Below are 25663 nucleotides of genomic sequence, written 5' to 3'. Positions count from 1 at the left end.
GAGCTTGGCGCCTCTCTACTATATAAGCTCTGATAGAAGTGACGGAAAGAATCCACAATAAGGGTGTCTGTGGTATGCTCAACCGCCTGGGAGTTCCTAATAGACTGGATCGCTGACCTCTGTGCGCGCACTCTCAACCTATGGGCTAACAGCTTCCCCCCCTTATCCCCACTAAGGTCAAATTTATGTCGAAGGCGCAGAAGGGCATGCTCAGCTCTATCTAAGTCTAAATGTTTCAGCATGCGCCGCTTTGTTTCCAGCTCCCTCCAAACCCTAGGGGCCCCCATCCGTTTGTGCACGGTCTCTAAAGCTCTCACCTCCTCCTCCAGCTCCGCTCGCTTAGCTTTACGTATACGCATAAATGCTGCAGCCAGCGCGATGAACTCCCCCCCACACCACTAACTTCAGGGCTTCCCATACTGCCGCTAAAGACGTACTCCCCTGGTCATTATCTGCGAGGTAAGCGGTGATAGTGTCCCTTATTCGAGTAACAACCGATTTCGAGTGGAGCAGAGAATCGCAAAGTCGCCAGCCAGGGGGTGGCGGGCGCTTGCCGTGGGAGGTGAGTTGTACCAAAATGAGGGCATGATCCGAAAGTGAACGGGGGGTGATAGTCGCTGAAGATAAGTGGGGCAGAAGAGAGGTTGAAGCTAAAAAGTGGTAGAGGCGGGCATAGGTTTTGTGCGCTGCAGAGTAGTAGGTGTAATCTCGCTCAGTGGGGTGCTGTACGCGCCAGACATCATTCAAACCGCCATCAATCATCCACTGCCTCCCCCCCTGTGATAGCACGCACGTTCGATGGGACCGCTGCTCAGACCTATCCATATGCGGATCCATCACCACATTCAAACCACCAGAATCGAGAAGCCAGAACCTCAGAGAGGGCCGCATGCAGGAAGAGTTTGTGTTCTTCGTTCGGGGCATACAATGACCCTATTGTCAGCTGCGTGTCCCCCCATTGTACGCGGACAGAAAGGAACCTACCCTTAATATCAACGACCTGGGAGAGAACTTTGAAGTGAGCGCGCGTGCTTAAGAGGATTGCCACCCCATGCTTTTTAGCCGGGCCTGAGGACCACAATTGTAATGGGAAGCGCTTGTCTCTCAACCCGTTTAGTGTCCTTAGAGAGGAGATGGGTCTCCTGAAGCAGACACACATCGCCCTCCGCATTTTCCTCGAGGGACAGGATGGCAGAGCGCTTAACAGGGCTATTCAATCCCCTGACATTCAAACTCACAATCTTTAAGGTCCTACCCACAGTAGTCAGGGAAGAAGGAGCAATGACCTAGTCGCGCAGTGGCAGAGATATGAGGCGGGTGAGAATGCAGTGACCACTGACCATACATCCCCCATGCCTGATGGAGAACTGATGCGGAGCCCCAAAGCAACCTCATAACCCCAACAAACCCCCCTCCCCAACCCATAAAACAAAACAAACACATGAAAAAAACGGGACGAAGGAGCCCCGTATAGGGACAACAGTCGGTCATGTAGATCAAACTGTGAGGGGAACGTGGCACCATTCTGAATTACGCAACACACCTGAGACAGTATACATCCAACACTCAAGGGACAGATGATGGTATTAATGCTCAACAGAGTACCTCCCTCCGGCGCCGAGAAAGAGCCCACCTGATGCCAGCTGTGTGTAGCTCAAGGGACGCCGGTGTTGTCCATCACCTGTGCCACCAATGTGACAGCTGCCTCTCTCTCCAGGATACTAGTGGACATGTCGGGCTTCGAAGACTGAGGGGATTTCCCGACCCGTTGCCAGCCGCCAGAGCGCCTGCGCCGACGTGGTGGGGGTACCAGCATTCCCAGACTGAGGAGAAGACCGTTCACACCCTAGGACATCGTAGGCAACGTCCAAAGAACGAACCTGCAGGAGCTTGCCATGATATTTGAAGATAAGTCGGAACGGGTGGCCCCACGAATAGGGGATGCCTTGCTCACGCAGATGGGTAGTGATGGGCTTAAAATCCCTGCGTTTGACAAGGGTGGAAGCCGCTAAGTCCTGGAAGAGTGCTTGTTGATGGCCCCGAAATTGCACGGGGTTGAGGTCGCGGACCTTCCGAAGGATTCGCTCCTTAAGTTGGAAATCGTGGACACACACCAGTATGTCCGGCGGGGGAGCTTTAGCACCTCTCGGCAAGCCAACACTGTGGACACGGTCCAGCTGTATTTCCTGGTTCGAGGCATGTGGGCTGCTGAATTCATATCTGTGCATAGATCGCCGCCTAGTGTTGGGTCCGGATGATTGCACATTGTTGTCCTGGAAGAGTCTTCGAAGCATCCTGAGATGGGTGACTCCTCCCCTGGACCACAGTGCGCATGGGCATCCTCTCCATCCCCAGATTGTTTTTTTCCGCAATTGGGTTCGGATGCAACTATCTTAGCTCAACTTCGGAATACTTAGTTTAGGCCAAAAGGGCTATAGTTTTCGTCGGTACAGTTACCGTTCGGTGTCGACTACTAGTCCTAGTGCTCCACACCCTTTTTCAAACTTTCGATTCGACTTGGTCAAAACTTCGACGCTCCATCGACGATGGAATCGAGAACTCCGTTCAAGAGGTGTCCGTTGTGCCACGCCAAGTACCCTCACATCGACGTCCACCCGGTCTGTAACAAATGTCTCTCGCCGGATCACGACGAATCAAAATGCATGGCCTGCGCACGATTCCGATCCAAGAAAACTCTACGGAACCGACGGGCAGCGAGACTCGAGGCGCAGCAGGCAGCGCCCGCACCCACCAACATATTCAGCACCGAGGACGAGGACGCCGAGAGCGTGGAAGAAATACTATCTAGCCCCGCTTCGGAGCATGGTTCCCGATCGGACGACTATGACGAAGAGCTCTTTCGACGTGAAGAAGCCGTCGACGAGGTAGGGGACATCGACGAAGCCTATGGGGCTGAAGAAGACAGCTCTCCCGAGGAGTTAGGCCAATCCGTCGAAACGGAGGCCGAAATTAGTCGTCAGGCTCCGGTCGAGGGATCGCCTTCGGGCCTTACCCAAGACCTAATCCATGGTTCCTCGGCCCCGCCTTCCGGCCCGGCACTGAACACTATGCAAGAGCCAATATTACCCAAGACGACCGGGTTGTTAAACCCAAAAACATCCATCACTCCAGTCCCTTCAAAATCGAAAGCGAAACTGGTGGTGGTCGGATCAATGGCGTCCAAACAGTCCGCTGGCCCGGCACTGATGCAGATAAAAGTCGTCGGCTCCGAACGCGTACAGAAAGACTTCGGCGCCGAGCTCACCGCAGCAGACGCGGTCGACGCTCAGAAAAGGCGCGCCCTCGTGCACCACAAGGCACCGACACCTTCGGCGCCGACACCGAAGCCCGTCGCCTCCGCAGTCAAAATGGCTGCCTCGGCAACGTCGACGTCTAAAGCACCGATGCCGAAGAAGTCCTCGACTACGTCAACTATCGATGCATCCCTTCAAAGCCAGTGACCCCCTCCCGACAAAAAAGTCGGGGTCGGCCTCCACACCTACTACCAAGATGCCCACCAAACCACCATCTCAGTTTGCTGTGCAGCAGGTCTCTGCCTCTCTTCAACGTATCCGGGACCAGGTAGCCCTCCACTCTACCTCGGGTCCCCACACTACCTCACCCGGTACAGTGCACTCGGAGCCCACCAACATCACCTTTGGGCTGCCACCGACATCGGCACCGAAACTTTTTCAAATTCGGACACGTGTCCTCCACACACAGTCCACCGCCTCTGGCCTAACGGAACACGACCCTTCAGGGCCACAGTTTATCGACGCCAACACTGGCAGGCTCATGCTCCACAAGCGCAAGATCACGCCAGTCAGGGAAGAGGTGCCATACAAAATTCCTCTCAAACGCAAGCTACCGGCGGAGCAGGAACCAGTGTTGCAAGAACACTTCCATCCCCTCCCACTAGCTCCGCAGTCCTTTTCTCCTACCCCTTCTGAATCAGACACAATGCAGGAATATGGTGGGGACGATACCATCTACCCCGGGGACGCAGATCCCGATGACACACAGGATCCTGATCAGGCATGGGATGACCCCACAGACCCAAGTGTCACGCCACATGCTCAGGATGCGCAACTCTACAATATTAAAACTTCTCCTACAGAGGACACGGCCGCATTTAATGCCCTTATCGAACGGGCAGCTGCTCATCATGGGGTGGAACTGCACTCTGACGCCATTGAGGAGGACTTCCTGCTTGACACTTTCGCATCTTCGGAAAGGACTGTCAAGACTCTGCCCATGCTTAAAGGGGTTCTGAAGCCTGCCAAAGACATTTTCAAGGACACCACAAGAGCCCGTGTGTTAAACCCAAGGATTGAAAAGAAATATAAGCCTGCACCTGGTGACCCTAAATACATTAGGGGTCAGTTGCCATTAGACTCTATGGTGGTTGCCAATGCTCACAAAAGAGCCCACTCACAGACAACTGGTGATGCTCCTCCCCCCGACAAAGAGTCAAAGGTCCTTGAAACATCGGGCAAACGTGTGGCAGCGCAAGCAGCCAATATCCTGCGCATCGCAAATACACAAGCACTCCTGGCACGTTATGACAGGTCACATTATGACATCCTAGAGTCACTGCTCCAACACCTACCAGAGGAGTATAAAGAGTCAGCAGAGCTCCTCATTAGAGAAGGACAACTCCTCACTAATGCGTCCATCAAATGCGCACTAGACGCAGCTGACACAGCGGCCAGGGCAATAAACACAAGTGTCATGTTACGACGCCATGCCTGGTTACGCATCTCAGGCTTCAAACCCGAGATCCAAAACAATATCCTCAACTTACCGGTTAACACAGAATTTTTATTTGGCCCAGACGTTGACACTACCCTAGAGAAAATAAAAAAAGACACAGATACTGCCAAATCTATGGGGGCGCTACAAAGCCAACAATTTCGTAGTGGCTCCTTTCGTCGCACTGGAAATAGGGGAACGTAAAGGGGCCAGGGGTCACAACAACAGTATGCTAAAGGTAGCACACAGACCACCTACGACAAAAACAACAGGGGTGGATATCGTGGATCCAGCGCCAAGGGTAGGGGACGTGGATATGGCAACACCAGGTCCTCCCCAAAAAACAAACAGTGACGCCCTCTCCCTACCCCCCGACCACTTAACACCTGTCGGGGGACGACTCCAGCTGTTCCTGCCCGCATGGAAGAACATCACCACGGACAGGTGGGTCAGGGACATCATTCAACATGGGTACTGTCTGGAACTAACTTTCACTCCACCCAACATACCACCAAAGCACCGTCCTATGTCAGCCGAACACTTAGATTTACTCCAGCAAGAAGTGCTTGCTATGCTCGCAAAAGGGGCCATAGAAGTAGTGCCCACCGCCCAGCAGGGCACAGGAGTGTACTCTCTGTACTTCTTGATCCCAAAAAAGGACGGCTCGCTCAGACCTGTCCTAGACCTGCGACCCCTAAACCTATATATACTGTTGGAGCATTTCCATATGCTCACCCTCCAACAGGTTCTCCCACTACTCACTCAGGGGGATTTCCTAGCTACACTAGACCTGAAGGATGCATACTTCCACATACCAATACACCCTTCACACAGGAAATACCTCAGATTCACCATTCAAGGGAATCACTATCAGTTCAAAGTTCTCCCCTTCGGAGTAACAACAGCACCCAGGGTCTTTACCAAGTGCCTGGCGACAGTGGCCGCACATCTGCGAAGACAAAATATTCACGTCTTCCCTTATTTGGACGACTGGCTAGTTCAGGCCAAATCAGCACAACAATGTGCCGCCCACATGTCCCACACCATTCACCTTCTTCACGATCTGGGATTCTCACTAAATTACCCAAAGTCAAGTCTCCAACCTGCGCACGTACAACAGTACTTAGGCGCTACAATCAACACTCTGGCTGCCACAGCTCAGCCAACTTTAGTGAGAATCAAAAGCATGCAACTACTGATCTCAAAATTCAAACCTCAACACTCCCTGCCGGCGTGAGTGTTCATGCAGTTGATAGGCATGATGGCCTCCTGCATCTTCATAGTCCCACACGCGAGACTACATATGCGCCCGCTTCAGGAGTGCTTAGCACGTCAGTGGAATCAGGCTCAAGGACAGTTGAAAGACCTAGTGTTGGTGAGCGGTCGGGCATACAACTCTCTGCATTGGTGGAATCCACAAAACCTTTGCAAGGGCCGACCGTTCCAAGAGCCTGTTCCACAAATAATACTGACAGCGGACGCGTCTCTCCAGGGATGGGGAGCTCATGTACTCAATTACACAGTGCAGGGACTATGGACTACACAACAAAAGAAGATGCACATCAATCTTCTGGAACTGATGGCAATCTTCCTGGCAATGAAAGCATTCAAAGTACACCTGTGCAACAAGGTCGTGTTGATCCGGACGGACAACATGACTGCCATGTACTACATACAGAAGCAGGGAGGAACACACTCTCCACAGTTGTCTCATCTGGCTCAGAGCATGTGGAAGTGGGCCATTCAGAGGAACATATTCCTCATGGCGGAACACCTCCCAGGCAAAGACAACCAGATGGCGGATCTGCTCAGCAGACACAGCCACCAGATGCACGAGTGGGAGTTACACCCATCAGTGCTCCAACCGTACTTCCAGCAGTGGGGTCATCCAGAGATAGACCTATTCGCCACAAGGGAAAACGCAAAATGCCAAAGCTTTGCCGCCAGGTTCCCACATCCACAGTCGCAGGGCAATGCGATATGGATGAACTGGTCCGGCAGATTTGCGTACGCTTTTCCCCCAGCGCCATTGATACCGCTAGTGGCACGCAAACGGCGACAGCACTCTCTGACACTCATCCTGGTTGCTCCAACATGGGCACGCCAGCCATGGTACACCACCTTTCTGGAACTTTCCGTGGTGCCGCATCAAAGGCTGCGGATCAAACCCGCGCTTTTGACGCAGAACCATGGAGAAATTCAACACCCAGATCCGCAACAGCTAAACCTGGCAATCTGGCTCCTGAAGTCTTAGAGTTTGGCTACCTAAACCTGCCACCTGACTGTATGGAGATCATTAAGGAAGCTAGGAGACCCACTACCAGAGCTTGCTATGCAGCCAAATGGAAGAGGTTTGTCATTTATTGCAACGACAACCACATTAACCCGCTAGACGCATCTATTCAGAACATAATCTGCTATCTATTACACCTATACCGATGCAATCTGGCATACACCTCAATACGTGTCCATTTAACAGCAATAGCAGCCTTCCTCCAAAACAGGCAGCACCTCTCTTTATTCTGAGTGCCTGCCATCAAAGCCTTCTTGGAAGGACTTAAACGGGTGATTCCCCCAAGGCACCCCCCGGCACAGGTGTGGAACCTCAACTTGATCCTCACCAGACTAATGGGTCCACCCTTTGAACCTCTCCATTCTTGTGAGATTCAATTCCTCACCTGGAAAGTGGCTTTCCTGGTTGCCATCACTTCCTTAAGAAGAGTTAGTGAACTCCAGGCACTAACCATTCAGGAACCATTTATACAAGTTCACGCGAACCGGGTCGTACTACGTACCAACCCCAAGTTCATGCCTAAAGTAATATCGCAGTTCCATATGAACCAAACCATTGAACTGCCGGTTTTCTTCCAAAACCCACAAAATGTCGCTGAGAGGATGCTCCACACACTAGATGTCAAAAGGGCCCTCATGTACTATATTGACAGAACTAAAACCTTTAGGAAGACTAAACAACTCTTCGTTGCCTTCTCTCCACAACACAAAGGCAACGCCATTTCCAAATCAGGTATAGCCAGATGGATCGTTAAATGTATCCAAATTTGTTATCAAAAAGCTAAACGCACATTAACGATTCCTCCACGAGCCCACTCAACACGGAAGTTAGGGGCGTCCATGGCTTTCCTGGGAAACATTCCTTTACAAGAAATATGTAGAGCAGCCACATGGTCCACTATACATACATTTACCAAACACTACTGTGTAGATGTACACTCAAAACAGCAGGCTGCTGTAGGACAGGCTGTTCTCAAAACTCTTTTTCAGACTGCTGCAGCTGGCACGGGTGGCCGCCGCTAATAGGAGGTACTGCTGTGTATTCTATGCACAGATATGAATTCAGCAGCCCACATGCCTCGAACTGATTATGCTACTTACCAGTATGCATCTGTTCTTGGCATGTAGGGCTGCTGACATTCATATCGCCCACCCTCCTCCCCGGCGCCTGTCGCAGCTGCAGCTCTCAGAATTACTGTATAGCATGGTCATCACTTCCTGTATCTACTCCATCACTGCCACAATGGCGAAAAACAATCTGGGGATGGGGAGGATGCCCATGCGCACTGTGGTCCAGGGGAGGAGTCTCCCATCTCAGGATGCTTCGAAGACTCTTCCAGGACAACAATGTGCAATCATCCGGACCCAACACTAGGCGGCGATCTATGCACAGATATGAATGTCAGCAGCCCTACATGCCAAGAACAGATGCATACTGGTAAGTAGCATAATCATTCCTCGCCGTCCCCCAGGATCTGTCGAAAAAGCTGGCTGACATACTCACGGAGGTTATCCCCTTCCCCTTTCCATGGCACAGCCCGGATTCTTATTTTGTTACCTCGGGAACGGTTTTCCAAGTCCTCAACGTAGGCTTGAAGATCTAGGTTTTGCTCCGTGAGGCGAATGACATCCTGCTGGAGCTGGTGTAGATCATCCTCCCGCCCCAAATCGTGCTCCCCCAGGGTAGCGACTTGTTCCCCAATGGCGTCCACGTCGCGCCGCTCCTCCCGCAGGTTGGAGGAGAGCTGAGAGCAAAGCTCCAGAATATCCTCTTTAATGGCAGAGAATAAGTCGATCATAAAAGCTTTGGTCGCAGGCTGATCATTATCCTCAGGCTGCGGCGATTGGGAGGCGGACGGACCCTCCGATTTCTGCAGGAGATCCTTCAGGGGCTTATCTCACCTGTTCCTGGCGGAAGACATGGCGGCCAAGGCAAAAGCCTACGTAGAGGAACTGGAGGTGGAGCAAAAGGCGAGAACAACCCTCCAGAAAGCAAGGCCGAAGCCTACCACCAAAGAAATCCATACCCAGTACAAAGGAGAATTAACCAGCTACCTATGCACCGGACCAACGGGCCCACTAGACTGTCCACAGGGGGATGAGTCAAAGTCCTATGCGCAGCAGGGATATATATCCAGAATGAGGAAGAGGCCTGCACGCCTGCCACCGTTCACGGGACTCTCCCAGCCACAACCCCGCAATGTGCGCAGGGAACAACCAAGGCAGGCCCCCACCAAGGCGCCAAGAGCCCCTAATGCTCCTAATGCACCAGGCCCCCTACAGCCAGCTAAAACCTCAGAGGGTGTGACCAGTCCAGGAGAATCTCCAAAGCAGGAGGGGGAGGGAGGGGCAGTGCGACCCCACAACCAAGGAACGCCCCACAGCGCTCAGCGGGGCCCCCCACACTCGCCTGCTGGGCCACCCACCACAACACCGGCCGCCGATACACAGTCCGAGCACCACCTCTATGGTGGCAGATGCCCCTCCGCAACCGCCGGTCAATCCTCTCTGCACACGCGTTGAGAGCAGGGTCCACTCAGAGCAGCAGGCTCAAGTAAACCTCTCCAGTGGGCCTCCAGATCCCACTCACGGCAGGAAGCCGCCGCCCCCCGACTCGCGAGCCAAAGGTAGGTCCTTGAAGGGCAGCAGCACAGTTCTCCTCGGCCCTAAACCCCCGCCAGCCCATGGAATGATCGCGCGGGGAGGGGGTGCCCACTACCACAGCCGCCGCTCCAGCACAGCCAAACAGGGGAGAGGCAAGGGCCGACCCAAGCAGCAAATCCAGGTCGGGGCCCTCAGAGAGGCCCTGCGCTCCCTCCGCCAATCGCGCAGCACACCGTCTGCCGGCTTGCGGACCGAAGACCACCACTCAGCAGCTGTTGCCCCTGCACTCCTCACCTCGATATCTCTGGGCCGCACTCACCCCGATCTCGCTGCTATGTACCCTCCGCTCACCAGGGGATCAAACACCGCTGCTCTACATCAAGGAACGCCGAGGCAGGGTGGCGCGGGGCCGGACCTTCCATGCGGGCAAATGGCGGCCGCGGCGTGGGCCCTACCGCTGATTTCGCACCGTCGCCGGTCTGTAGAGGCTGCTGACACTGAACCCGCACAGGCACCACCTCCGCTGTGCCGACGGGCGTCCCAGAATCAGCCAGTGCACCACAGGGCAGGGGGTCGCTGCGGCGGTCCTGATTCACCAAGGCCGCCGGGCCGCAGCAAGGCCGGGGCCGGACCGCCTCGAGGAACCAGCAAACCAATTCGGAGCACAAAAAGAATCACATCAACAATGTCAGGGTGGCCAGCAAACACATCAGGGCACAGCGTCCAGCTCCGATGGGCACCAGGAGGGACGATATTCAAAGCTAAAGTCGGGCGGCACCGGAGAGACAGGGAAACACGTCTCACTCCGCCGCCATCATGGCCACGCCCCAACATTACACACATTAGACGGAAGAAGAGCTGTAATGTATTATATTGAAAGAACAAAACAAGACAGGAAAACAAAACAGCTATTCCTTTCGTTTGCAAACAGTTTCCTAGGAAGGCCAGTAACTAAGAACACAGTGCAAGATGGATAGCACAAGACTATTCAGTTGTGCCACAAGAATGCAGGAGAAGCATTACATTCGACAACAGGGGCACATTCTATTGGAAAGAAAAGGGCAACCATTGCCTTTCTGCCAAATGCACCATTAAAAGACATTTGTATGGCAGCAATGTGGTTATAAGTGCACACATTCACAGAACAATATTGTGTGGTTATACAGATGAACAGAGAAGCACAAGTGGGACAAAAGGTCTTACAACATCTGTTTATTAATCAAAGCTCATCTTCAACCCAACCACCACTGAAGTAGTAAACCGCTACAAAGTGAATGCACAGCATTTAAATCCAGAAAAGATTCACGCTGCAAAACATAAAGTTTCTTACCTGTCTGTGTAGTTTTGCAGTTTGAATAATTTTCTGGATTCACAAGCAAACCCAACCACCCACCTCCACCAGGAAGATGAGAGGAGGGAACAACATACAAAAACCCCCCCCAAAATAACAAATGACGATGGCGACCAAAGGTGGGAGGTTCCAGAGGAAGCATGATGATGTCACAAGGGGACACCAAATGGAGGTGCGTTGATGCCCACCAATAGCAAAAAACAAAGGACAAAAGATTTTATGGCGAATTCCGTACCCAACCACTAGATGGTGAATAATGTACAGCTTTTGAATCCAGAAAATACTTCAAGTTGCAAAACTACACCAACAGATAATAAACTATATATTAGCTGTTCAGTGAAAGGATGAATGGATACATGCTTGGCTTGCAGAGTCAAGGGAGAGTCAGGCTCACTTGCTTCACTTGCTTGGTCCATCAATGCTTTGGTTCGAAGTGGGGGATATTTTAATTTTGGGGCTACTCCCTTGTAAGATAGTGCAGCAGTGAGTAACCTACAGAGCATCCTAGAGATAGAGCTGGAATTCAAGACAATTATTTTCAACTTTTCAACAGCAAGATCGAACTGTTCCTGAATCTTCAGGGCCAAAGGCCGCCCAAAAGAATCATCTGTTGCTACTCCCGATGGGTTTAATAAACAGTTCTCATCTCAAACAGAGTGAAAATTCCAGGCTTTACTTTTTGAGTCCGCCCTATCATTGAAAACCAAATTTGGTGCAGTAATCTGTGTTGAACTTAGTTTGAGGACTATCTTGTTTGTAGTGCACAAGTTTAGTGTCTCTAGACTTCATGATCATGGAGTCTCAGCCCCTGCATTGGCTTTGGGTAATACAGAGCACTGTAGATGTGCTCTCAGTAGCAGTAATATGGAACATATTTGTCTGCAGATTTAATGGAAACAGAACTAGTATAATTTCTAGGCTATTGTCGGACAACGCGAAGGGCAATTGAGCAGTGATGGGCTCAATTAACCATATGGGAAATGCCCTCCAGTTGCTTGTGATTGTTTATTGAACCATTAATTAAGGACCGGTAATAATAATTGTAGATTTTCAAACAAACAAAATGCTATGATCATTTCTTTCAGTACCTGGTGTGTGGTAAGGATTATAGAGTTGTTTTTTCAGATTTATTTTTAGAGTTATGGAAACATTTGTTCAATTCATATGTTGTTATAGATACTAAACACAGTGCCAACGGGTTCAATCTACCTAGTTAAACTAATGCTAGAACATTTAATATTAGTATTTTAGACACTATTGGACATATAGCAGATTTTTGGTGGGCTTTTGCTAATATAACTCTGTATAATATGGCATGGCATGCTCCTGGGAGAAAGATCTCGACTTGTGTTCCTAATAGAGAACTATTCAGATAGTAATAGGAGTAGAAACATATTTGGTATCTACAACTTGAAGCAGTTAGGAAACCGTTTCCAAAGTGATTTGCAGATCTCCAAACCATAGTTATTTTCAAATGCAATGTAGCAACTTTGCCACAGGAAGCCATTGCTCCTGGCCACACATCCATTTTTCACCATGTGATGTCCTGGGTGAGGTAGACTACTGTCTATTGTCTAATGCTTTTGGAAATGTTATTTTGCACCTTATCTCTTTCCATAAGAACTTTATTTAAGATTATTGACTAATTTTGTGACTTTTCTGCATAAGTATTAATATTATTGCTACTAGTGCAATGTTTTATACTTCATGTGATGGACCAATTTTTAGTTCCTGCTTTCTGCCTTCTATGTAGATTGATATGCATGTGTGCAACTTCAGAGTCATGGTGTCCAACATCCCAGAGAACATACCTGAAGACCGTATCATTGACAAATTGGAGATTTTCTTCAGCAAGAAGAAAAATGGAGGCGGTCAGGTGGAAAAGTGCGAGTTTCTACCAGATTCGGGACACGTGGTCATTACCTTTGCTGAGGAAGGAGGTATATTTCGATCTATATTCTGATTCTGGTGCTGCCAGAGACATCACATATGAGATAATGTGTAAATTAAAGGGATCTTCGCTAAATCTAACTAAAATTTACACTACCAGGTACTCCTATTCAGGTGTTGTGTTTTTGACGGTCCCTTTACAAGGAGTACAAAGATACCACATTTCCTGGACTAGAAACCATGAACTCAACCACTAAACGTTGGGTGGCCGGTTCACAAAGAAGCTAGAAATTGCAATAGGCATACACTTACAATGTGTGTAGATTTCCCACACCTATAATTCTGTAAATAAGCCCAAATCATACCTCACTGATGCTTATCATTGTAATAGCTTTCCTTGGAATACATCTTTATTCCCCCTCTCATCTGTGTAGATCTTCTGATTTTTTTTTTTTGTTCAAATCTGTTTTATTGAAATTTTACAGGTACCTACAAAGAAACGTACTTTCACATTATTCATGCATGTTGCCACCTACCAACCATAAGATCGTGTTTTCATTGCATGTCAGCTGAGCCCTTGAACATACACGGCACATTCGCCGCTACGAATTGATTACAAACACAACTTACGGCTCCTTACATTAGTGCGATGTTTCATAGGTCGATGTTTGGTTAGTTACGACAGTCCCACAGGTACAGTCTATCAGTTGATTCAGCGTGGACTTCAATACAGACAATGTAGAATAATAACAATTATGAACAACTAACCAACTCAACGCAGACCGGTGTTAGCACCCCATTTTCCCTTCCCCCCGCCCCTTTCCCCCACCTTCCTCACCACACATCACAGTATGTCAGATTGACTGTTATTTTCTTGCAATAGCGACCACCGTTGTCTTCAAAGATAACTATACAAATCAGTTCCCACATGAGAACACCACAATTGCACACGTTGAGAGGCTCCAGTATCCTCCCTGTGTCCCCGTCCTCCCCTTCAATCTGACCCACTGATCACTCTTCCCCGGCTCTCTGTAGTGCCTGAATCAAAACTTCCCATTGGGCAGCTATGGGTTCCTTCCGCAACCCCATCGTCTCCTCCCTCCTGATGGCTGTTCCCTCTGCTCTGGCCCACGCAAGCAATGAATTTCTCCATGCCTGCGCGTGAGGCGGATCCTGCGCCTTCCATCTCTTGGTGAGCAATCTCTTAGCTACTATTATATCCAGGTCTATAAACCGGGACGCTACCTTCGTGGCCGGAGCTCTGCGGAACAGGTGTAACAGGTATACAGTCCATTCAAACGGTAGGGTACGGCCAGTGCACACATGTAGTAACCCGCTGATTGTATGCCAGTACGTATGAAGCCGGCTACAGCTCCATAGCATGTGGAAAATCCCCACCCCCAGCTCGGCGCATCTGGGACACTCTGCATCTGTGCGGTGGAAATACCTATTGACTGCCTCCGGTGTGAGGTACGCCTTGTGTATAATGAACAGCTGGATCTGCCTGAACCTCATATTTCTAGGTATGCGCACTGAGCTCCCCAACACTCGCTCCCATTCCTTATCCTCCTATCCCATGTCAGCTTCCCACTTATGTCTGAGAGGTTCCAGCGCGATTGCTGTATGAGTGTGCAGCGACGCCGCGAACCAGCAGATCAAATGCTTGCCACGCCCCATAAAGTGAAGGTATTGTATGGTAAGGTGCTGATGAGGCTCTATGGACATGTCCCCCCATTTTGCTGTCAGGGATGTAACAAGCGAGCGATCCAGGAGGAACTGGCCTGGTGGCAATCCCTCTTCTTCCATCAGATGGTCATATGACATAAGGGCACCATCTCGGTACAGATCTCCTAGGGTCCATACATCAGCATCCCGCCAGTCCGTGAGCATGCGAGTGGTGAGTGTCCCCACCCCGCTCGGGGATCCCTCCAGCGGCAGCGCCGGTGCGTATGGGGTTAGAGCTCTGGTGAGAAATAGGCTTCTGCGGTAACATTCATATGCCACACGCAGGAGAAGCGGCTCTGGCGCCGCTCGCCTGACAGTCGGGTGAAAGAGCTCAAGGAGTCGCTCCAACGAGTAGGGGGGTAGCATTGAGGCTGTGTCCTCTCTGCTTTTATCCGCAAACCAGCAAGCAATCCATTGTAACTGGGCAGCTAGATAGTAGTGCTCTAAGCAAGGCGCCGCAAGTCCCCCCTGAGCGGTCGGAAGGTACAATTTTGCTAGTGACAGCCTATGTCGACTATTCCCCCAGATGAAGTCCCGAAGTGTTCTGGGGAACGTGGCAAAAAATGCCGCAGGGACATATAATGGCAGGTTGGCAAAATAATACAGGAGTCTGGGTAGAATCACCATTTTGGATAATGCCACCCTGCCCGTGACCGTAAGTGGCAATGTGCCCCAGAACCGCATCTGCGACTTAATGGCTGTGAGAGCCCTGCCCAAGTTTCCGTCGAAAAGGTCCGACGGCTGGCGATATATCTGTATCCCCAGGTATTGGAAGGTATCCCCTTTCCACATCACCCTAGCTCCATTGAGGGTGTAGCCCGGGTCTTGCCTCCCCTCCCCGAACGCATAAAGACAGGACTTACTGGCGTCTACCCGTAGCCCCGACACAGTAGCGAAATCCTGCAATATGCGGTCCAGCTGTGCTGGGATATTTTCGATGTCCCTCACATATACTAGCAGATCGTCTGCATTCAATGACACTTGGTGAACTGCGTCTCCCAGCGGGATGCCATCTCCCATCAATGCGCGCAGGGCCACCGCCAGGGGCTCAATCGCCAGCGCGAACAGGAGCGACGATAGCGGGCACCCCTGTCTGGTGCCCCTGCAAACAGGCACGGTCTCCGATATATATAGACCCAGGCGTACCCGAACCGAGGGATTCTTATACAACAGGCCAACCATCTGCAAAAATTCCAACCCCAGATCATATCGCTGCAGCAGTGCTGACAAGTACCCCCACTCCAAACAATCAAAGGCCTTTTCCAGGTCCAACATTAAGCAACCTGCCCTAGGCCGCTCATTTATGCTATCCGTCGCCACTCTAAAAAACCTCCGCAGGTTCAATGACGTGGATCGCTTGGGAACAAACCCATTTTGATCCCTGTGGACCAGAGTTGCGACCACTGGCGCCAGACGATCCGCTAGAATTTTAGCCAGTATTTTATAGTCTGCGTTTAGAAGTGCCAACGGTCGGTAAGATCCCAAGGCTATTGGGTCTCGGCCAGGCTTCAGCAGAGATACCAAATATGCCTCGCGCATCGAGGCATATTTGGTATCGAGGGGGGCAGCGTATTTTCCTCCATCGCTACGGCGAAAAGCGCGTGCAATTGAGGCACTAGGGTCTCCCGGTAAGCTTTATAAAATTCGGCCGGCAGGCCATCCAATCTGTGTAGATCTTCTGATGGTAAGGTTAGGGGAAAGGTGAAATGAATTTTGAGTGTACATTTCTATGTGAATTCTTCCTTTCCTTTAACTCCACACTTTCAATATCAGTTATCTTTTGGCCCTTCCAGGCATAGGTGTAGAAGGGCATGTTATTGTGGGAAAGGCACTATATATGTGCGAGAATGCTCATAAAGTTCTGACTATGCGAGCATTCACATCATGTTACGTAATGTTACCAGCATTTATTAAGCATATTTCTACCATACAGTCCTCTAGCGATTTCAGAATCTGGCCTCCCCTTAAGGTTCTGAGGCCATCGTTTTGTTTAGCAATGGTTTATGTTAAGTAGTGGAAATAAATATATGTGTGATCTTGATAGGGTTCCTTTTACTATACTTTGTGTATGGATAGCACGCTAGAGGGCTTGTATATTCATTTTATTCCACTACAGAGCACGGTTCTTCTTTGCTTGGCCTGAGGAGACAGTTATGTAGAGAAGAATCATTTGCTGATTACATGGCTTCAGTGCCATGTTGGGCACATGTGGGCATGGTATGTTTAAGCCAATTTGTTCTGATAAGTAGGTTGTTGTGAGGGTAAGAAAGAGCTGCTGTGGAGGCAATGCTTAGCAGACATTCTTTTACACTAACCACTTCCTTAGAACACTGCCTTTACTCTTAGTCAGTATCGTGTGCGACTGCACAACTTTTACAGTCCTAATTGACACCTCAGCACAGAATAGTTTGCAGATCCTCACTTTGTAAATCAGGATTTATATTCTGTGCATTTGCCCTATTGTATTGTACCCATTGTATAGTACTTCATACGACTGTTGTGTCCCCAGTTTTCCCTGGGTAGGATGGTAAGAGGCTGCCCCAGGAGCTGTGCATGGTGAGTAGAGTCTCGCCTTTTAATGTTGCCTATGTGGGATTGTGTGGAAGGGATTTTTGAACCGTGTTTCAAGGGGGCTCATTTGAACGGATGTTCGGCTGCTCACAGTGTAGACCATTGAAAAAGAACGATGTGAGGTTCATCCTAATTATCGCATGTATGGCATAAGGGACAGTCATCCTAATAATGGAACGGCTGTATCTCGACTCAGCAGTCTGAGGGTGTATATGTGCAATTGAATCCAAAGTAAATTGTGCAATATTAAGTGGTGAATTGTGTCTCTCTGGGTCTGATGTTCTTGGTTGGCATTAAAAAGATATCCCTATGTTTCAGTCTCGACGTCCAGTTATGGCCAACGGCAGAAAATAATTTCAGTCTTCCCTAAATTGATTTGTTCCTTAAAAAAACAGCCACTATTTAATCATGTAGTATCGTGAAGACAACACCCAGCTTTATCTTGTAGACAGGAACACCATCTCTGATGGCTCTCGGTACACCAGCGGCCAGGACACTATCAGCCTGTAGGCTGAAAAGTGTAAAAAAAAAAAACAAGGCAGCAGCCCTGTGAGTAAACGTGGTTCTGTTGCAGTACCTTCCCCCTACCCCCCAAACATTTTGTCTGGTATTTTGTGCAACTTCGACTGAAAATGTGCTGGGTCCCTGTTAATCAGGTCCCCAGCACCAGTGTTCTTTCCCACATACTGTTCCACAATTGGCCCTTCAGGCCCCCTGTACGTCCCTAGTAAATGGTACCTTGGTACCCAGGGAATTGAGACCGAAGAGGGTCTCCTAGGGACCCTCTCACCTAGGCCATACAGACTACCACTGCAGCATGCATGACCTGGTGGAGACAAAACGACAAAGGTCGATATTGCCTGAGTGCCATGTCAACTAGCACTGCCTAATGGATAGGTAAGTCACCCCTCTAGCAGGCCTTACTGCCCAAAGGCAGGGTGCACTGTACCCCAGGTGTGGGCATATCTGCATGAGAAGATATGCTGCTACAATATTTACGTCTATTTTTAGATATTGTAAGTGCCAGGGCAGCCATGGAGCTGGAACCTCGACAACTCAAGTTCCACAGCTCAACGATGGCTTTGCTTAACCCAGGAGTATTTGGAACCAAACAACTCCTCTTGATAAACCAACACTGATGCCAGTGTTGGATTTATTAAACCATGTACATAGAGGGCACTTCAGAGGTGCCCCCTGAAAACATACCAACCCTGGTGTGGTGTGGTCTCTGACTGGCTTTAGACAGGCTGACTCCCCCAGACATGTTTCTGGACCCCTGGCTGGAGAGCCTCAGCTCTCTGGGACCAGATACAACCACATCCTGGGCAGAGGTGTCACACCTCCTTCCCCAGAATGGGGCCAGTGCTCGAGAGGGAAGCTTCAAAGGTATGCCGCCTTTGTAATGTGACCCCCAGCCTCTTCTGCTAGCAGCAGATGGCAGCTCCTGGTTAAGAACCCCATGTTGAGTGGGAAAAATGGCAGGAAAAGCTAGGTAGAATAATTGTGCCCACCTATGCCAACTCCACTCCTAAGGTGTAGGAGGTGAGGTGAAGCACATCATTCAGTCCCTTCCTTCTTAATGATGGGGGGAGTCCACAATCAGGGCTAGGACTATGCCACCTCCCACAGAAGGGTGGTATAATTGAGAGTGCAGACAACCAAGGTAAGGTGCCCATTACCCCTACCTGTCACTCCCTTAAAACGCCCCTAAATCTAGTATTTAGGTAGCTCCACCAGACCCTGAAACTAGTTCCTTGCCGACCCAAGAAGGACGAAGTTGACGCCGTGCTTCGAAGCCTGAAGACCCCTACTAACTTTTCCCCATCCATACCGGCCTGTCTCCTGCTCAAAGATCCTGCAAAACAAGACAACGTTTGTCCTGCAGTCAGCGACCTCCAGAACCCAAGGAAGACTGCCTGACCTTTGATAAAGACCAGAACTCCCAAGGACAGCAGAACTGTCCCCAAGAAATCCACACAAAGGAATCTGGTGCCCTCCGGAACCGCGAGTACTGACCACTCTGCGCCCGATGCCTCTGGCCCATGTCCAAGTGGCCCACTTATCCAGAACAGGTTCCCCAGCGATCCTGACCTCAAACCCAGCATTGGCTGACCCCTCCTGGATACAACGATGACACCTGCAGTCCGAATCCAGAGGCTACCCCCAATCGTGATTGGCCCTGGTAAGAAAAACCTGCCCTCGAAGGACTGCCCTGCACCCAAAGTCCCTGGGCTTTGGGGAGCTCTACCAACTGTGTCCCTATGACCCACAACATCTTGTCTTACCTCTGCTGTTGCTGATGACCTTCGTGCAGCTTCCGGTTCGATGCCTGTAGCCTATTTGTCCAACCGAGTTTCTACATTGAAGAGTATTGGGTGCCCGAAGCTGGCTATGCAAACTGCACCGATCGCCGCCGTGCCGCTGGTAGTGTATGTTTAATGATGCATTGTGGCCCCCCCGTGCTTGCTCTAACCACCGAAGCTTGGCCCCTGCAACCGATTTACTTACCTGCAAGCAGCATGGCTTCAAGCGCCCCCAGTCTTCATTGAAACGCATTGGGCATATCTTCGCATTTGCCCTCTGCAGCCGGCCGCTCCTTTGCCTCTGGTGGTGCAGACTTTGTGCTTACCTGAACCTTTCCCTCTGCTGACCTTAAACCCCGAAGACTGGAACTGTAAGTTGGGTACCTACCTGTGAAACCACATTGTTGTTTTCCTCCACAGGTTAACATTTTTAATGAATAACGTACTCACCTTTTTGTGAAGATCTTGGTCTTTAAATAAAACTCAAACCAATCTTATTTTTATAAAATTGGTGAGGATCTCCTTTTTGTCGTGTGTCCCTTATTGGTCCTTGTGTGTACAACTAATGTCTTTCACTCCTCTGTGTTAGGCCTAAGGCTGCTCGACCACACTACCACAATTGAAGCACATTGGTTTTGCATTGAGCCCTGTACACTTCTGGGGGAATCTCTTGCCTCTGTGCATGGTATAACCACTTACTGATATATCATATTCCTACAAGCCCTTTTCCATCAATGCTCAGGAACAGCTCGCATCTTCCAAGAACACTAGATGGCAATGCAATGATAGTAAATTTCAGCTCTCAGAACCCTGGTACTTCGCGTTGCAGACATTGACTGTATGCTCGCGTTTGACCCTGTACGGTGCTCTGCTGACGTTTTCGCTATAGAAATACCACAAACATACATACATACAGAATGATAAGACTGTATGCCAGTTTCAGAAGAGATTTTGCAGTCATAAAAGGACATATTACTTAAAGGTATTAACAAATGCTATGTAGTGCGTCTGTTGGTGAATCAGTTCCGTTCCTTATTCACAGGTTTCCATGACCTACTTCTCATCTTCCCATGACTTGCCTCCATGAAGTAGGAGCCTTGCCACTGTTTTGTGTTGAGTTCTGGGCTTGTCTCATAGCTCCCTGGACACCCTGTTGCCTGATTCTCAGCTTAGGGCATAGAAATGGGCCAATGGGAGTGAGTAGTGTGGGAAGAGATGGTGCCTCCTGGGCTCAATCAGCAGAAGTGCTTGGCATGGCTCAGACTACACTTGCATGTGCCCCTAAGGCAGCCCCTGGGCATCTCTGACATATGTGAACTACTATTAGAACATTGGAATGTGGAGCGCTCCATTGTAGACAATGGAGTGCTCCCTGCTTCTACGGCCGGGAAAGGCCCGCAGAGCAACATTCCAATGTTTTACAAAAGCCTCTCGAAGGTCGAGGGGATTTAAATCCCCTCGAGCTTCGAGAAGCCTTTGTTTAATTTGTTAGAACAGTCTGCCCTTTAGTGGCAGAATGTTCTAATAGCCTCCGCTATTAAAGTCCGCTACGGCGGGCTATAAGGCTATAATATTTCCCAGCAGATGTCTAGGTGGAAATACTGGGTTATTAAGGACTTCGCAGGATAAAGACTCAAGCCATTATGAACAGCATTCAAGAGTAAAGTGGAAGTCTTCAAAGGACTATAAAACGTCACACAAGAATAGAGTTAGTTTATTTCCCTGCTGTGGTTTGTTGAGAACCTTTGCAGACTGGTCATGGTTGATATGCTCAACATCCTTTGTCTGCTTTAGTGATATTCAAAATATGAGAGCTACTTTCTACCCGGGATGATGGCTCCTAGAGGGAAAAAACCTTACCACTATTGTCACAAACACAGTGTGTGCCCATAATTTCAAGGGGGACTTCTAGAGTCTTTAAAGGGATCAAACAATATCGACAGACGTTTCAAGGGGCATAGAGCTGCTTTGTCAGAGACTGGAGCACATATCTGACAAAATGACATGCTATCAGACTCAACTTGGTTCAAATCTGTTGCTAGTCACAATGACTAACAAGGGAAATGGCTTTTGGCAGAATTTTGGTTTCGAGATGGAGCTGTCCACTGCAAAAGCTCCATATGTGTGGAGAGAGGTATTGCAAGAGTCGTTGATCACTATTTAGGACGCTTATAGGGTGATAGCCTGAATTCTCTACTGTTAAGGGTTTCATGAATACACTGAAGGCAGATTCCTTAAGATCTTGTTCATCCTAACCACTGGCCAGGAAGAGGCTAAATGGCAAATAAATGATAATATTGATGTATTGTCTTAAGGTGACAATGTCACAGATCACACATTGGAATACAAAGTCATAATAAACATACTTACATTACCTATGTGAACTAGGATGGGCTTTTCATTAGTTTGGGTGGTGGCTTTTGGCACAAGGTTGACGCAGTGAAGATTATCTTCCCTAAATTGACACATAACCCCTACCACTCTGCCTCAGAGGCTCACGCCGACACTACAACGCACACTGGAGGACATCGCCAGAGACATAAGGGTTGGGGTCTTGTCAGGTGCTGCCTCTCCTTGCATATCGCCATGCACTGTGCTCTAGTTTACACTACGCAAGAAATGCCCACACTCGAGAGTTTAAAGGCACACAATATCCAACCAAGTTTGTGAGGACCACTGGTAAATTTGACAGACCCTGGGGCAGCTATAACAGTAATGTAGAGACAACCTAAAACTTACACTCTGATTATTATGTAACTCCTGCCTTGGAGGGAATTGACAAAGAGATTGCACCTTGGTGGCTCTGATTTTATTTTTGCACGGCTAATGTAAGCTCTTTGGAGTGACCACAAAAGGGCCTGATTTAGATCTTGGCGGAGGGGAAAACTCCATCACAGATGTGACGGATATCCCGTCAGCGGCATCACGATCCCATGATATCCTGTGGGGATTGTAATACGGCGGACAGGATATCCGTCATGTTTGTGACAGACATCCGCAAAGATCTAAATAATGTCCTAAGACTTTTATTTTTGCCCTTGTCATTTCATTCTGTAGAATTCTGTTGAAGCACTTGCCGGACAATGTATTATAATTGCTATTGCTGCCTTAGCTGAATTCTGGCTTTCTAGTCTATGCCACCACTCTGAGAAAACTGTTAAGCGGCAGTAGCGCTCTACCCTGAAGGTCAAGTGGTAAACAGAACTTCAAAGGTAAATGGCTCTCATTGCTTCAGTGAGCTCAGTGTCCACTGATTGCTCTGAGACGCCCCAAAAGATTCCCAGACTATCATTTTAAGTATGGCCAGCCAGCCAGGACCAACGTCTGCACCTGGACCTAATCATTTAAAGTTTGCCATCACTCTCCTCTTGTGTCAGCAGTCTTTGCTTCGCCACACAGCTCCTGTCTCTATGAATGGAGTGAATTGTCAGATAAAAAGAGTGACAGCAGTTGCACCATGCCAACAAGGCAAAACTGGACGTTGTCTTCAAAAATGAAATTTTTTATGAAAATTCAATAATTGGCAGTGATCTAATATGATCTGATTTTAAATAGTATTTATTTTTTGCTTTTATAAATATTTGATTATCCTTCACTCATCACTAGCATTTGAATCTCCTCTTCTGAGGTATTGCAAAGTACATTAAATAATTCAGGCTTAGGCAGGCACTGGTTTACCAGTGTAACTACATCCATCTGCAGCTTAGTATTTACATTTGAAATGCAGTTTTTGCTTCCTTAAATTCCTTGGTAGAAGTGGGACATGTACATTGAACTAGATCAAAGCATTAACATTTTAGATACAGAAGGTGCATCCCAATGTTGTACAATCCGCAATACTATAAACTGCATCTTGGCACCATATGTTACTGAAAGTAGTATTTTAACAAATAAATGTTACAGAAAAGATATTGATAGGAGTGATCGAAGATATACTATATGTTTAATAATGATGTGGGAAAGAATAGATTAAGACCAAAATTAAATCGTTCCATTCTTTGTCTTTTTTTATCTTTATCTTCCTCGCAGTGGCAAAAAGCCTGACTCTCAAAGAAGTGTGCTCTTTCCCGGTGGAGAATAAAACCTATCAATTGAAAGTGACACCATATGTAAAAGGCGAAATTAAAGATTTGCAAGTAGGTTGGCTGATCTGCGCCACTTTTCTTTTAGCGAGCATGTATACTGTTTACTATGTGCAGTACAATTACATGCGTACTCTGTTCCTATTTGTTTACCTTTTATACAGTTATGTTCTATAGACCACACATTTTTATGCTGTACTGTTAAGAAGGTCTTTCTGTGGAGAGACCCATTAACCTGTGATATAGACCACATTTATTTACTCTAACTCTAAAATAGTCAGGCCTACCAGTGCCACGGCATGCAGACTGACCGTGATGGATCTGGGGGTAAGCTGCAAAAGCTTTATTTCTGGTGCTTGTGGCAGGTGGTACTCGAGGATGGCAGGATGAAGTTGGGGGCTGCATTTGGCCCTGACAGCCTGTAAAGCAATGTGTACATTAATACAGAGATGAAGAGCTGGCAGAAGTGGGCAAATGAGGGTGAAGAATTGGAGACCTTGAATGTGTCTCTTTTGCGCTTACCTCCTCCCTTCACCTTAGCTACCTCCAGGGATCCCGGTAGAGTACGGATTATTACCAGTCCCCAAACTGAAACGTGCTGCATTACAGGTTCCAAGGAAGTGAAGTGCAATGGATCACTCTCAGATTTATGGGGAGTGCCTGGGGAAGGGCTTTCTCTACAGGGAAAATTATTTTATCCATCGAGAAAAAAGTGCGTTTTGCATAGGATGCTGCATTTCCCCCGTGTTGAGCTCTCTGCTATAGGCACAATCGATATACAGGTTATCACAAAATATTCACATCAACATTCTCAGATGTACTCCTGGAAACCTGCGTACCGCACAGGTTTACAGGCTCACTTCTGGGAGTCTTAGTGAACAGGAAAAAAACTGAAAAATACAACTCAGGAAGAGGCGTAAATCTCTGTCCGTACTTTTCAGTTCATTTTGTTGATAAGACCAACCATGCTTTAAATATAGTCTTTGAAAAACATTATAGCGAGAATATCAATTTACCACAGTAGCCCAAAGGCAGATATTGATGGAGAAGCATGGATTTAGTATTCTTGACTCCATTGGTATGTGTTGATCTAGCGGGTTATCAGCTAGAGATACTCACAAACCAACATACTCACCTAGGCCCATTAAACACGCATACACATGAGCTAGGGAAGTACCGCTGGGGTCAATTTGTTGTACTTATACCTGTAAGATGGATTTACCTTATAATTTCTTACCAAACCTTCTGACCGAATGTACTGTTCGAGGCATATGAGCTGCAGATCACACACTTGCATTAGATCGCCATCTGGTGTTGGGCTCGGATGCTTGCACCTTGTTGTTGTCTTGGAAGAAGTCTTTGTAGTCACGAGATAGGTGACTCCTCCCTTGAACGATAGTTCGCAGGGGCATCGACTCCATCCTTAGATTGTTTTTTTCCGCCATTGGGTTTGGATGCAACTTTTGCGCTCCGGTTCGAAATTTCCATTTCAAACTTTTTCGACGCGCAATACTTTCACAAACTCTTCGGATTAACTTCGAACATCTTCATCTTCAACGTGCCTTTCATCGTCCTGATTCTGGTTGTCGACGCGAGCCGCTGGGCCTATCCACGCCGTAAGGCCTATGGCTCATGGAAAGGACGCCATTCAAGAAATGCCTCCAGTGTGGAGCAAAGATCCCGCACAGTAACCATCAAATGGTCTGCAACCCCTACCTCTCACCAGAACACGACGAGTCAAGCTGTCCAGCCTGCGCATCCTTTCGATCGAAGAAGACTATTCGAGATCGAAGGGCCCGTCGACACATCATGGCACCGAGATCAGCTCCGGAACCAGAGGACATCTTCAACGAAGGCCCTATGTCCCAGAAGAAGATTCCGAAGATCTCGAAATCGTGTCAGAGGCAGAAGACTCAGACAAACCCATCAGTCCTGGTCAGTGAGTGAGTACTACTGCCCCGACCCCAGCCCAACCACCAAAACCGAAGGCACTGGTCAAGACTTAACCTGTTGGCCCCAGTCGCAACCGAAAACATACTTCAGAAGCCCCGCCTCCGGACCCGGCTCCGAAGAAAAAAAAGAAGTCTTCCGGT

At 48.8% G+C, this 25663-nt stretch overlaps 1 protein-coding gene across 4 annotated transcripts in view; it reads left to right on the top strand.

Annotated features, from left to right (window-relative positions):
• The window catches only part of LOC146869379 (interferon-induced 35 kDa protein homolog), a 262547-nt gene that overhangs the window by 217860 nt on the left and 19024 nt on the right, over window positions 1-25663 (top strand). For all 4 annotated transcript variants that reach the window (XM_085599690.1, XM_085599678.1, XM_085599686.1 and 1 more), the window contains 2 exons: window positions 12753-12939; window positions 23518-23624. In XM_085599690.1, coding sequence (XP_085455816.1) covers window positions 12753-12939; window positions 23518-23624 — 294 coding nt within the window. The remainder of the gene's footprint in view (window positions 1-12752; window positions 12940-23517; window positions 23625-25663) is intronic.

The sequence above is a fragment of the Triturus cristatus genome, chromosome 1_1, assembly GCF_964204655.1.
Source record: "Triturus cristatus chromosome 1_1, aTriCri1.1, whole genome shotgun sequence".
NCBI classification, from domain to species: Eukaryota; Metazoa; Chordata; class Amphibia; order Caudata; family Salamandridae; genus Triturus; species Triturus cristatus.
This window is presented reverse-complemented; position numbering and strand designations above follow the sequence as displayed.